General features: G+C 43.3%; 1 protein-coding gene across 7 annotated transcripts in view; it reads left to right on the top strand.

The window, feature by feature from the left end:
- Positions 1-12458, top strand: part of zdhhc11 (zinc finger DHHC-type containing 11) — a 134127-nt gene that overhangs the window by 98231 nt on the left and 23438 nt on the right. For all 7 annotated transcript variants that reach the window (XM_072283459.1, XM_072283456.1, XM_072283458.1 and 4 more), the window contains exon 5: positions 10582-10706. In XM_072283459.1, the coding sequence (XP_072139560.1) occupies positions 10582-10706 (125 nt within the window). The remainder of the gene's footprint in view (positions 1-10581; positions 10707-12458) is intronic.

Here is a 12458-nt window from a genome sequence, read left to right as displayed (position 1 = left end):
TGCAATATCTGATGCCATTTTTCTTCATGAAGAGTTGGAATTCTTCTGATGTCACTCCATGTCACTCACAATTTGTTCCGGTAAGCTGTTTCTGGTAAAGATAGTCCTCAAAGTGGAGACAGTCTTTGCTGAGGTGTTTGACTTCATTGGTATAACCTCCGGCCACTTCGAATGAGCATCCACAGCAATCAGAAACATGGACTCCATGAGTGGCCCAACAAAGTCAATATGTACTCTTTGCCATGGTGACAACTGCCACACCCAGGGGTGTAATGAATGGTACCTGTGGCAGTGCAGTTTGAACTTTTTGGCATCCCGAACAGCTTTTGGCTATGACTTTGATTTGTTTATCTACTCACAGCCACCACATGTAGCTCTGGTTGAGACTCTTCATCTTGACTGTACCCAGGTGTCCTTCATGCAGATTCTCTAACACTCTGTTGTGCATTTTAGAGGGAATCACAACATAAGATCCGCACATCAGCATCCTTTGACGTACTGACAGTTGGTCTTATCTCACTGAGAACTCTGGAAACATAGGGTTACCATGGGCTCGCCATCCTGGCGTGGTGATTTCACAGACTTTTCACAATGTCGGGTTATTCCTTGTTTCCCTTTGTATTTCGGAATTTGTTACCGGCAACTGGTCTACCAATGTGGTGTGGAACACTTCCGCTGGGTCACAGTATGAAGACTTTTCTTCTTCAGTTGCCAATAGAGGAACAAGTGACAAGCCATCAGTGTTGCTGTTTTGTTTGGTAGCCTTGAACTCTATGTCATAAGAGTGGGCTCCCAGGAATAGTGCCCAATGTTGTAACCAGGTACCAGGTAGCAGTCATCACTGGGATTCCCTTCCTGCATGAAGGTATTGAAAACGAACACAAGGGGCTGGTGACCTGTCACTAGCTAAACCTTTGTCTGTAGAGGTAGTGGTGAAACTTCTTTATTCCCCGTACTAAGGGCCACACATACAACAGATCAATATGTTGTGTTAAGTGGGGGTCATTGCTCGAAAAGAAATTGATCCATACATTACAGTATCTACATTTTTGGTATCTTTTTTTGGGAGAATTGATAAATAAAGTGAAAAATAATGGCCTGCTTTAATATTTAAACCACCACAGCTTCATGAAATCACAAAGTCTTTTGCATCTCTGCGAGTGTAACAACACCCAATTTCCATGTAGCAAGCTCCGACAAAGAGTAATGACCGGACTCACTTGACAGACATTATTTTGCACGTCATATATAGAACATAGAATAGTACAGCACAGTACAGGCCCTTCGGCCCACAATGTTGTGCTGACCCTTAAACCCTGCCTCCCATATAACCCCCCCCACCTTAAATTCCTCCATATACATGTCTAGTAGTCTCTTAAACTTCACGAGTGTATCTGCCTCCACCACTGACTCAGGCAGTGCATTCCACGCACCAACCACTCTCTGAGTAAAAAACCTTCCTCTAATATCCCCCTTGAACTTCCCACCCCTTACCTTAAAGCCATGGCCTCTTGTACTGAGCAGTGGTGCCCTGGGGAAGAGGCGCTTTTCTCAATAACTTGTATACCTCTATCATGTCTCCTCTCATCCTCCTCCTCTCCAAAGAGTAAAGCCCTAGCTCCCTTAATCTCTGATCATAATGCATACTCTCTAAACCAGGCAGCATCCTGGTAAATCTCCTCTGTACCCTTTCAATGCTTCCACATCCTTCCTATAGTGAGACGACCAGAACTGGACACAGTGAAGTGTGGCTTAACCAGAGTTTTATAGAGCTGCATCATTGCCTCACGACTCTTAAACTCTATCCCTCGATTTATGAAGGCTGACACCACATAAACTTTCTTAACTACCCTATCTACCTGTGAGGCAACTTTCAGGGATCTGTGGACATGTACCTCTAGATCCCTCTGCTCCTCTACACTACCAGGTATCCTACCACTTACTTTGTACTCAGCCTTGGAGTTTGTCCTTTCAAAGTGTACCACCTCACACTTCTCCGGGTTGAATTCCATCTGCCACTTCTCAGCCTACTCCTGCATCTTATCAATGTCTCTCTGCAATCTTCAACAATCCTCTACACTATCCACAACACCACAAACCTTGGTGTCGTCTGCAATCTTGCCAACCCACCCTTCTACCCCCACATCCAGGTCGTTAATAAAAATCATGAAAAGTAGAGGTCTCAGAACCGATCCTTGTGGGACACTACTAGTCACAACCCTCCAATCTGAATGTACTCCCTCCACCACGGCCCTCTGCTTTCTGCAGGCAAGCCAATTCTGAATCCACCTGGCCAAACTTTCCTGAATCCCATGCCTTCTGACTTCCTGAGTAAGCCTACTGTGTGGAACCTTGTCAGATGCCTTACAAAAATCCATGTAGATCACATCCACTGCACTACCCTCATCTATATGCCTGATCACCTCCTCAAAGAACTCTATCAGGCTTATTAGGCACGATCTGCCCTTCACAAAGCCATGCTGACTGTCCCTGAGCAGACCATGTTTCTCTAAATGCCTATAGATCCTATTTCTAAGAATCTTTTCCAACAGCTTTCCCACCACAGACGTAGGGCTTACTGGTCTGTAATTACCTGGACTATCCCTACTACCTTTGTTGAACAAGGGGACAACATTCACCTCCCTCCAATCCCCCGGTACCATTCCCGTGGACAACGAGGAGATAAAGATCCTAGCCAGAGGCTCAGCAATCTCTTCCCTCACCTCGTGGAGCAGCCTGGGGAATATTCCGTCAGGCCCCAGGGACTTATCCATCCTAATATATTTTAACAACTCCAATACTTCCTCTCCCTTAATATCAACATGCTCCAGAACATCAACCTCACTCATATTGTCCTCACCGTCATCAAGTTCCCTCTCATTGATGAATACCGAAGAGAAGTATTCATTGAGGGCCTCGCTCACTTCCACAGCCTCCAGGCACATCTTCCCACCTTTATCTGTAATTGATCCTACCTTCACTCCTGTCATCCTTTTGTTCTTCACATAATTGAAGAATGCCTTGGGGTTTTCCTTTACCCTACTCACCAAGGCCTTCTCATGCCCCCTTCTTGCTCTCCTCAGCCCCTTCTTAAGCTCCTTTCTTGCTACCCTATATTCCTCAATAGACCCATCTGATCCTTGCTTCCTAAACCTCATATATGCTGCCTTCTTCCACCTGAGTAGGTTTTCCACCTTACTTGTCAGCCATGGTTCCTTCACCCTACCATTCTTTATCTTCCTCACTGGGACAAATTTATCCATAACATCCTGCAAGAGATCCCTAAACATCGACCACATGTCCATAGTACATTTCCCTGCAAAAACATTATCCCAATTCACACCCGCATGTTCTAGCCTTATAGCCTCATAATTTGCTCTTCCCCAATTAAAAATTTTCCTGTCCTCTCTGATTCTATCCTTTTTCATGATAATGCTAAAGGCCAGGGAGCGGTGATCACTGTCCCCCAGATGCTCACCCACTGAGAGATCTGTGACCTGACCTGGTTCGTTACCCAATACTAGATCTAGTATGGCATTCCCCCTAGTCAGCCTGTCAACATACTGTGACAGGAATCCATCCTGGACACACTTAACAAACTCTGCCCCATCTAAACCCTTGGAACTAATCAGGTGCCAATCAATATTAGGGAAGTTAAAGTCACCTATGATAAAAACCCTGTTATTTTTGTACCTTTCCAAAATCTGCCTCCCAATCTGCTCCTCTGTATCTCTGCTACTTCCAGGGGGCTTATAGAATACCCCCAGTAGAGTAACTGCTCCCTTCCTGTTCCTGACTTCCACCCATATTGACTCAAAAGAGGATCCTGCTACATTACCCACCCTTTCTGTAGCTGTAATAGTATCCCTGACCAGTAATGCCACCCCTCCTCCCCTTTTCCCCCCTCTCTGTCCCTTTTAAAGCACTGAAATCCAGGAATATTGAGAATCCATTCCTGCCCTGGTGCCAGCCAAGTCTCTGTAATGGCCACTACATCATAATTCCATGTATGTATCCAAGCTCTCAGTTCATCACCTTTGTTCCTGATGCTTCTTGCACTGAAGTACACACACTTTAGCCCTTCTACCTTACTACCTTTACACCCTTTATTCTGCTTCTCTTTCCTCAAAATCTCTCCATATGTTAGGTCTGGCTTTACTCCATGCACTTCTTTCACTGCTCTATCGCTCTGATAGATGACTGTTGTAATAGAACAGTGCACTGTCAGTATTACATGGAAATACTTGTCTTGACCATGCACTTGAGCTTGAAATCACAGCCCCTGACCTGGAAAAGAGAGCTATTGCTGAGCCAGGTTTTTAACAATGTGAATTGTTAAGCTGGTTCTTCACTTTAAGGAATGGTACGATTAACATTCTATCTCATAATCCTGGTTTGATTTTAGAAATGATTAAATTGTACTGGTGCACTAACTCTGGACTCCCTCATACTTAACCATTTTCGTTAACTCCAACTTATCCCTTCAGCCTTCTCGTGAGAGGAAAGACTAGCCTATTAAGTCTTTTCTGATAGTTGTAACTGCAAAGTAATACAGGAAGTCCTCACGTTATGATCAGTTTCTGTTCTTAAGTGTAACCCAGACTGTTTGCAAATCAGAAATGAACCGAAGCAGCCGTGATGAGAGCCACTGTCAGCTAACCTCATTAACTCAGTGAATGAGTGAGTTTGCTCACTGCATCTTGTTCCGCTCGGCTAGACACAATCCCCCGTTTTTAGAACATAGAACATAGAATAGTACAGCACAGTACAGGCCCTTCAGCCCACAATGTTGTGCCGACCCTCAAACCCTGCCTCCCACATAAGCCCCCACCTTAGATTCCTCCATATACCTGTCTAGTAATCTCTTAAACTTCACTAGTGTATCCGCCTCCACCACTGACTCAGGCAGTGCATTCCACGCACCAACCACTCTCTTGAGTAAAAAACCTTCCTCTAATATCCCCCTTGAACTTCCCACCCCTTACCTTAAAGCCACGTCCTCTTGTATTGAGCAGTGGTGCCCTGGGGAAGAGGCGCTGGCTATCCACTCTATCTATTCCTTTTATTATCTTGTACACCTTTATCATGTCTCTTCTCATCCTCCTTCTCTCCAAAGAGTAAAGCCCTAGTTCCCTTAATCTCTGATCATAATGCATACTTTCAAAACCAGGCAGCATCCTGGTAAATCTCCTCTGTACCCTTTCCAATGCTTCCACATCCTTCCTATAGTGAGGTGACCAGAACTGGATACAGTACTCCAATTGTGGCCTAACCAGAGTTTTATAGAGCTACATCATTACATCGCAACTCTTAAACTCTATCCCTCGACTTATGAAAGCTAACACCCCATAAGCTTTCTTAACTACCCTATCCACCTGTGAGGCGACTTTCGGGGATCTGTGGACATGTACCCCGAGATCCCTCTGCTCCTCCACACTACCAAGTATCCTGCCATTTACTTTGTACTCTGCCTTGGAGTTTGTCCTTCCAAAGTGTACCAGCTCACACTTCTCCAGGTTGAACTCCATCTGCCACTTCTCAGCCCACCTCTGCATCCTATCAATGTCTCTCTGCAATCTTTGACAATCCTCTACACTATCTACAACACCACCAACCTTTGTGTTGTCTGCAAACTTGCCAACCCACCCTTCTACCCCCACATCCAGGTCGTTAATAAAAATCATGAAAAGTGGAGGCCAGAACAGATCCTTGTGGGACACCACTAGTCACAATCCAACCAATCTGAATGTACTCCCTCCACCACCACCCTCTGCCTTCTGCAGGCAAGCCAATTCTGAATCCACCTGGCCAAACTTCCCTGGATCCCATGCCTTCTAACTTTCTGAATAAGCCTACCATGTGGAACCTTGTCAAATGCCTTACTAAAATCCATATAGATCACATCCACTGCACTACCCTCATCTATATGCCTGATCAACTCCTTAAAGAACTCTATCAGGCTTGTTAGGCACGATCTGCCCTTCACAAAGCCATGCTGACTGTCCCTGATCAGACCATAATTCTCTAAATGCCTATAGATCCTATCTTTAAGAATCTTTTCCAGCAGCTTTCCCACCACAGACGTAAGGCTCACTGGTCTATAATTACCCGGACTATCCCTACTACCTTTTTTGAACAAGGGAACAACATTCGCCTACCTCCAATCCTCCGGTACCATTCCCGTGGACAACGAGGACATAAAGATCCTAGCCAGAGGCTCAGCAATCTCTTCCCTCGCCTCGTGGAGCAGCCTGGGGAATATTCCGTCAGGCCCCGGGGACTTATCTGTCCTAATGTATTTTAACAACTCCAACACCTCTTCTCCCTTAATATCAACATGCTCCAGAACATCAACCTCACTCATATTATCCTCACCATCATCAAGTTCCCTCTCATTGATGAATACCGAAGAGAAGTATTCATTGAGGACCTTGCTCACTTCCACAGCCTCCAGGCACACCTTCCCACCTTTATCTCTAATTGGTCCTACCTTCACTCCTGTCATCCTTTTGTTCTTCACATAATTGAAGAATGCCTTGGGGTTTTCCTTTACCCTACTCACCAAGGCCTTCTCATGCCCCCTTCTTGCTCTTCTCAGCCCCTTCTTAAGCTCCTTTCTTCCTTCCCTATATTCCTCAATAGACCCATCTGATCCTTGCTTCCTAAACCTCATGTATGCTGCCTTCTTCCACCTGACTAGATTTTCCACCTCACTTGTCAGCCATGGTTCCTTCACCCTACCATTCTTTATCTTCCTCACCGTGACAAATTTATCCCTTACATCCCGCAAGAGATCTCTAAACATCGACCATATGTCCATAGTACATTTCCCTGCAAAAACATCATCCCAATTCACACCCGCAAGTTCTAGCCTTATAGCCGCATAATTTACCTTTCCCCAATTAAAAATTTTCCTGTGCTCTTTGATTCTATCCTTTTCCATGATAATTATAAAGGCCAGGGAGCGGTGGTCACTGTCCCCCAGATGCTCACCCACTGAGAGATCTGTGACCTGACCCGGTTCATTACCAAGTACTAGATCTAGTATGGCATTCCCCCTGGTCGGCCTGACCACATACTGTGACAGGAATCCATCCTGGACACACTTAACAAATTCTGCCCCATCTAAACCCTTGGAACTAATCAGGTGCCAATCAATATTAGGGAAGTTAAAGTCACCCATGATAACAACCCTGTTATTTTTGCACCTTTCCAAAATCTGCCTCCCAATCTGCTCCTCTGTGTCCGTATCCGTATCTGTATTTTGTTGCTTATGGGGAGTAGTGGTGTGGAGGGATGGAGCAGGAGCAGAATGGTGGGGTGGAGAGAGATGACACGTGGAAATGCCCCGTTCCCACCCTGCAGAAGGTGCCTGTAGCTCTGTACCAGCCGTCAAATCCAACCCCATCCATCCTGCTGGCCTCCCGAATGCTCATGGTTGGGTACAGGTATCCGTAAGTTAGGCATTTGTAACCGGATCAGGATCTGTACACAAACAAAAGAAAATCTGTAGATGCTGGAAATCAGTCCTGCTGACGGGTTTTGGCCTGAAATGTCGATTGTGTACTCTTTCCCATAGATGTGATCTGGCTTGCTGAGTTCCTTCAGCATTTTGTGTGCAGGATAAATGCACACTGCTTGGAGCTCAATCCTTAAAGAGTTTCAGTAATATACTGTGGGGAAAAATCGTAGCACTTCTTTCTCACTTGTTGAAAAAAAACTTGATACCTGGTGAATTATGTTTAAGTTTCTTTAAGGAAGAGCTATAATACAACTTCTGAAGGGATCTGTTGGTTGCAGATATTTTAATACTTTGCAGTAATAAAAGGAGAAATGAAGAATTAATATTCTGAGGCTTGGCGCCTCAGTGTACTAAGAGCCCTTTATATTTAGAATCTTTTTTTAAAGTTAATCTCTAGCCCAAAGAGCTTAATCTTTTACTTTGTGTGGTAATCTTTTTCTAGACTTGCCCTTGTGCTCTTATTGGGCAGTACTTGACTAAGCTAGCAATCTTATTAGAATTCTGATTTGCAAACAAAATGAGTCAGAGATTTAGTGTCATCCTGCAAGAATCACAAAAATCCCTTGAGCCAGATGCAGTTAATGGTTAACTGCTTAACAGAGTAAGCAGTTAAAAAGGGTACACAATTTGCGTGTACAGTTGCCAACCTGTGTACTGAGGCTTAATGAGCTTGATTTGCTTTAAGTCACTTGGATCACTTTTGCAACTTGTTTTCGCTCAGTCATTATCCTAACAATAGGTAACCTTTCCTCCCAGCCTCAGTCTGTATTTCACCTGCCTGCCATTCATTTTCAACAGGACCCACACTTTTCTCAGCAGCTCTTCTTCCAACCCTTCCCTTCCCCATTTTATGCTGGCTATCTCTCCTCTATCTTTCAGACAAAATATGAAGTGTTTTGACTCAAATCATTGACTGTCCATTGCCTTCCACAGATGCTGCCTGATTGGCTTGGACATTCCTCTTACTCTTTGCTTCCTCATTATGTCCTGAAACTAACTAAGCTAAAGTGCTGATTAACTGTCTTGAAATTTCGTTGCATGACTCGGTGTCAAAATTTGTCTGATGGCTCTTAAGTCACATCTAGGGACAATTGAACTTACTGCTGATTTGACACATGCTGCATTTCTTTATTGAGCCTCCTTTTATTTATTTTTTTCAAGGAAATAATTTGATCATCTCACTGTGTATTTAGATTCTAGATACTAATCCAGCCCGTTTTGGCTTGTTGAGCAGCCTGGTTTGGAACTGTTCTCCTGCTGTTGTCAGTTACTAGCACATGACTCCACCAAACATTTTTGAGCTGTAGGCTGTAGAGGAAGTTTAGCCAATAAAGTACAATGCAAGAAATGCTTCTTAAGCAAGGGCAATGGTTTTTGTCCATTTTTTTAAAAAAAGAATAATGGGAGCTACGGCTGTGACACTTGAAAGGCTGAATTGTTTCCGTGACCTTTGTGTCTTTAATACAAGTTGGAGTAAATATTGTTTCATTGCATAGTTATTCTTGAAATGAAGTGGAAAACTATCACACCATAAATTTCATTAATGGTTTACTGACATCTCATGTTTCAGCCGAGTAAAAAATTAGATAAGTGGGACCTCCTGTTATAAGTTATCACTTTGCTCTTTGAAGGTATCATTGCCCGTTTTTTTTCAAAGAAATAAGAAATTAGAATGTTGGAATCTGGTGCGAAAAATAAGCTGCTAAAGTAAAAACTGCAACTTGTCATGCAGCATTTATGGGGGCTTAAAGGCATGAGGAGTCAGGTTAAGACCCTACATCGTGACTCAATGTTTTCAATGAAGGGTTGACTTGCATCTTTTGCCTCTATAGATACAGCCTGATCTGCTGAGTTCTTCCACCACTATTTCTCTTGTCAATAAGAAGCCCTGCGCTAGACATTATGGCTTCAGGTTCCTCACCAAACTTGAGAGCACAGTCCAAGAATAAGCTTACTCTGCAATGCAAACAGACTGCTGTATTGCCAATTGAGCCATTAAGCCAAGGGCCTGTCTACTCCTTTAGGTGGACAGAAGAGATGCCATGCTTCACTTGAAGAGGCAGTGTTCTTCCTTCTGCATCTTGCCCAACAATTGCTCCTGATAACCAATCCACAGATAAGGGGAAACATTAGCTGGCCTTTCATTTCATTTTTGTCTGGGGGGGTTTGCTTGTGGTGACTGGCTGTGCTGTCTTTCTCTGCGATGGGGTGGCATACTGGTGCAGCTCAGAGAGCTGACTACCTCACAGCACAAATCCTTACTTCGGACACTCTGTGTGGTATTTGCTTGTTCATTCTTTGACCACATGGGTTTCCACTGCGTGCTCTGGTTTTCTCTCACATCACAGAGATGTGTGGATTGGTTGGTAATTGGCTACTGTAATTTCCTCCAGTATGTAGAATCTGGGGGGGAGTTGATGGGAATGTGGTGAGGAAGAAAAACTGGTTTAGTGTAAATGGGTTGTTGATGGCCAACTTGGATTAGATGCGTTAAAGCGCCTGCTTCCATACTGTGTGCCTTTCTGACAGTTTATGTTATTAGACTGTGAGAACTTCAGGAAATCCTGAGGCTGTGAAAGATGCTGTTTAAGTGCAAGTGCTTTCTACCGACACCTGCCTAGACCTTTCATAAGAGAGCTGCCCTTTTACAACAGCGTGTGAATCAATTACAAACGAGAAATTCTGCAGATGCTGGAAATCCAAATAACTCGTGTGAATCAGACTTCAGACCCTCTCCACCCCCATCCCTAATGTGCAGCTAGTTGTGAAGGTTTCTGCATCAGAGAACATCTCTTGGGAAATGCAACGAGGCACTTCCACCTCCACAAATCACAATAGCATAATGGATATTAATTCAGTGATGTTATAGCTGATGTTAATGTTTCTTTAGACCACTCAGGAGAAATTAGGTAATGTAATTTTGAAGTGTGCCTTTTGTTTGATACTCCGTTTTTAAAGACCTACAAGTTTATAGCTACCAAACATTAAACTGTGAAAATGTGTTTTAATTCCTGTATGTGTGAAATTTAACATAACCCTTTATTCTGAATCTCTTTTAGGTATTTCTTCCACACCGTGGTGTCTGCTGTTCTCGGTATTCTGCTGATTGCACTAGTTGTCGTTTACGTTTTCATCCAGCAGTTTGTAAATCCTGCAGAACTCCGCACGGCTCCGCAGTTTAAATGTATGTGCGATTTAAAAGTGGCATTGAGTTTGTCACAAAAATGGAGAGTTTGTGATTGGTAATGTTCACTGTTCCCGATAACAGCCACATTTGCTGCTGCCCATCCTTGATAGGTCTGTTGGCAGAAATTTCAATGCAACTGCTTTTTGAGGGGTGTGTTAAATACACACATTACACACAGGCATCCTGAAGTTAGTATCTTTATTATACCTGATTTTCTAGAGGTGGGGCCGAGTGGTGAGATGTTCTGAGGGAGCATTCTTGTGCACATGACTGCACTCTGAAATTCCCCTCATGAACTGCCAACATTTAAAGATGTTACATAAATAAATACTTTGGCTCTCACAGAAGTAGTTATTGTATTTTACATTCCAGTTCAGAACTCGTGAACTTGTCTCAATGATGAATAAACTCTTCTTGGTCTTCCAGCCGGGTTCAGGTATCGATTATAACCAACATTTCGATGACAAACTCTGCTATCTTCTTCAGGGATGGCAGAGTTTGTCATCGAAATGTCGGTTACAATCGATGCCTGTGAAGCCCGAGAATTGTTTATTCGTCATACACATCGGAAAAGCACTAGATCCTTTTGTCACGGTGATGTTGGGAGCCAGAGTATGTTTGCCAAGTCTTGTACTTTAGGAAGTATTGCAATCTCTTTGTTCTCTTCTCCCTACTGTCATTCCCCAACCCATCCAGAACTGTGCGGTGGTTAAATGTCATTGAAATGTTGGATTTGTTCCTCCTTCCACAGATGCCTGACTCACTGAGTATTTCCAGTGTTTTCTACACACATTTCATATTTGCAGCCTAAGTGTTTTACCTTGTTGTTTTTCATCTGCCTGCTCTTTTATACCCAGCTGGTTATTGTGACTTTAAAGATTAAGCTGTAAGGAACTAGTATGGTACCACATTTTTAAAGCAGCTTAGTTTTATTTAACCCTGACATTTTATTTCACCCTAATGTCCATGATAAAGGACTCCCACCACCCAGGAAGTGCCCTCTTCTCATTGGTACTATCAGGAAGGAGGTACAGAAGCCTGAAGGCACACACTCAGCGATTCAGGAGCAGATTCTTCCCCTCTGCCAGCTCATTTCTGAATGGACATTGAACCCATGAACACTAACTCACTGCATTTTTCTTTCTTTCTTTTCTTTAGCACTACTTATTTTAAATTATCTACAGTATTTAGTAGACATATACTTTGATCCAGTTTTTTTCTCTATATTTATGTATCATGTATTTCATTGTACTGCTGTTATAAAGTTAACACATTTCATGACATATGCCAGTGATATTAAACCTTATTCTGATTCTAATGTTCTAACTATTGAGGGTACATACTATGGTAAACAATAATTTTTTTGGTGACTAGGATTCTTTGCGGTATTTTGTACTTTTCACTGTGCCAGTATACTAGTCATAGTAGCAATGAATAGGTGCTTCCAGACGAGGTTCTCAAGGAGTCTGGTCTTCGCTAGAAGAAGAAAACAGCATCTAGGAGAGAGTATCTCAGCCACAAAGGATCTACATTCACTTTGAGTGAATGGGTTCTGGAGAAGGACATTAGTCATACAGGGGCAAGGCTGATCGTAGATGACCTTCTCGGCCATCCAGTCTGTCTCATGTAAAGTACATGACAATATAGAACACAGGACAGTACAGCAAAGGAACAGGCCCTTTGACCTATGATGTGCCAAACTTAATATTGAAACTAATACCTTCTACCTACACAATGTTGATATCCCTG

The sequence above is a fragment of the Mobula birostris genome, chromosome 19, assembly GCF_030028105.1.
Source record: "Mobula birostris isolate sMobBir1 chromosome 19, sMobBir1.hap1, whole genome shotgun sequence".
In the NCBI taxonomy this organism is placed as follows: Eukaryota; Metazoa; Chordata; class Chondrichthyes; order Myliobatiformes; family Myliobatidae; genus Mobula; species Mobula birostris.
Note: the sequence above shows the minus strand (reverse complement) of the source record. Positions and strands in the feature narration are given on the sequence as shown.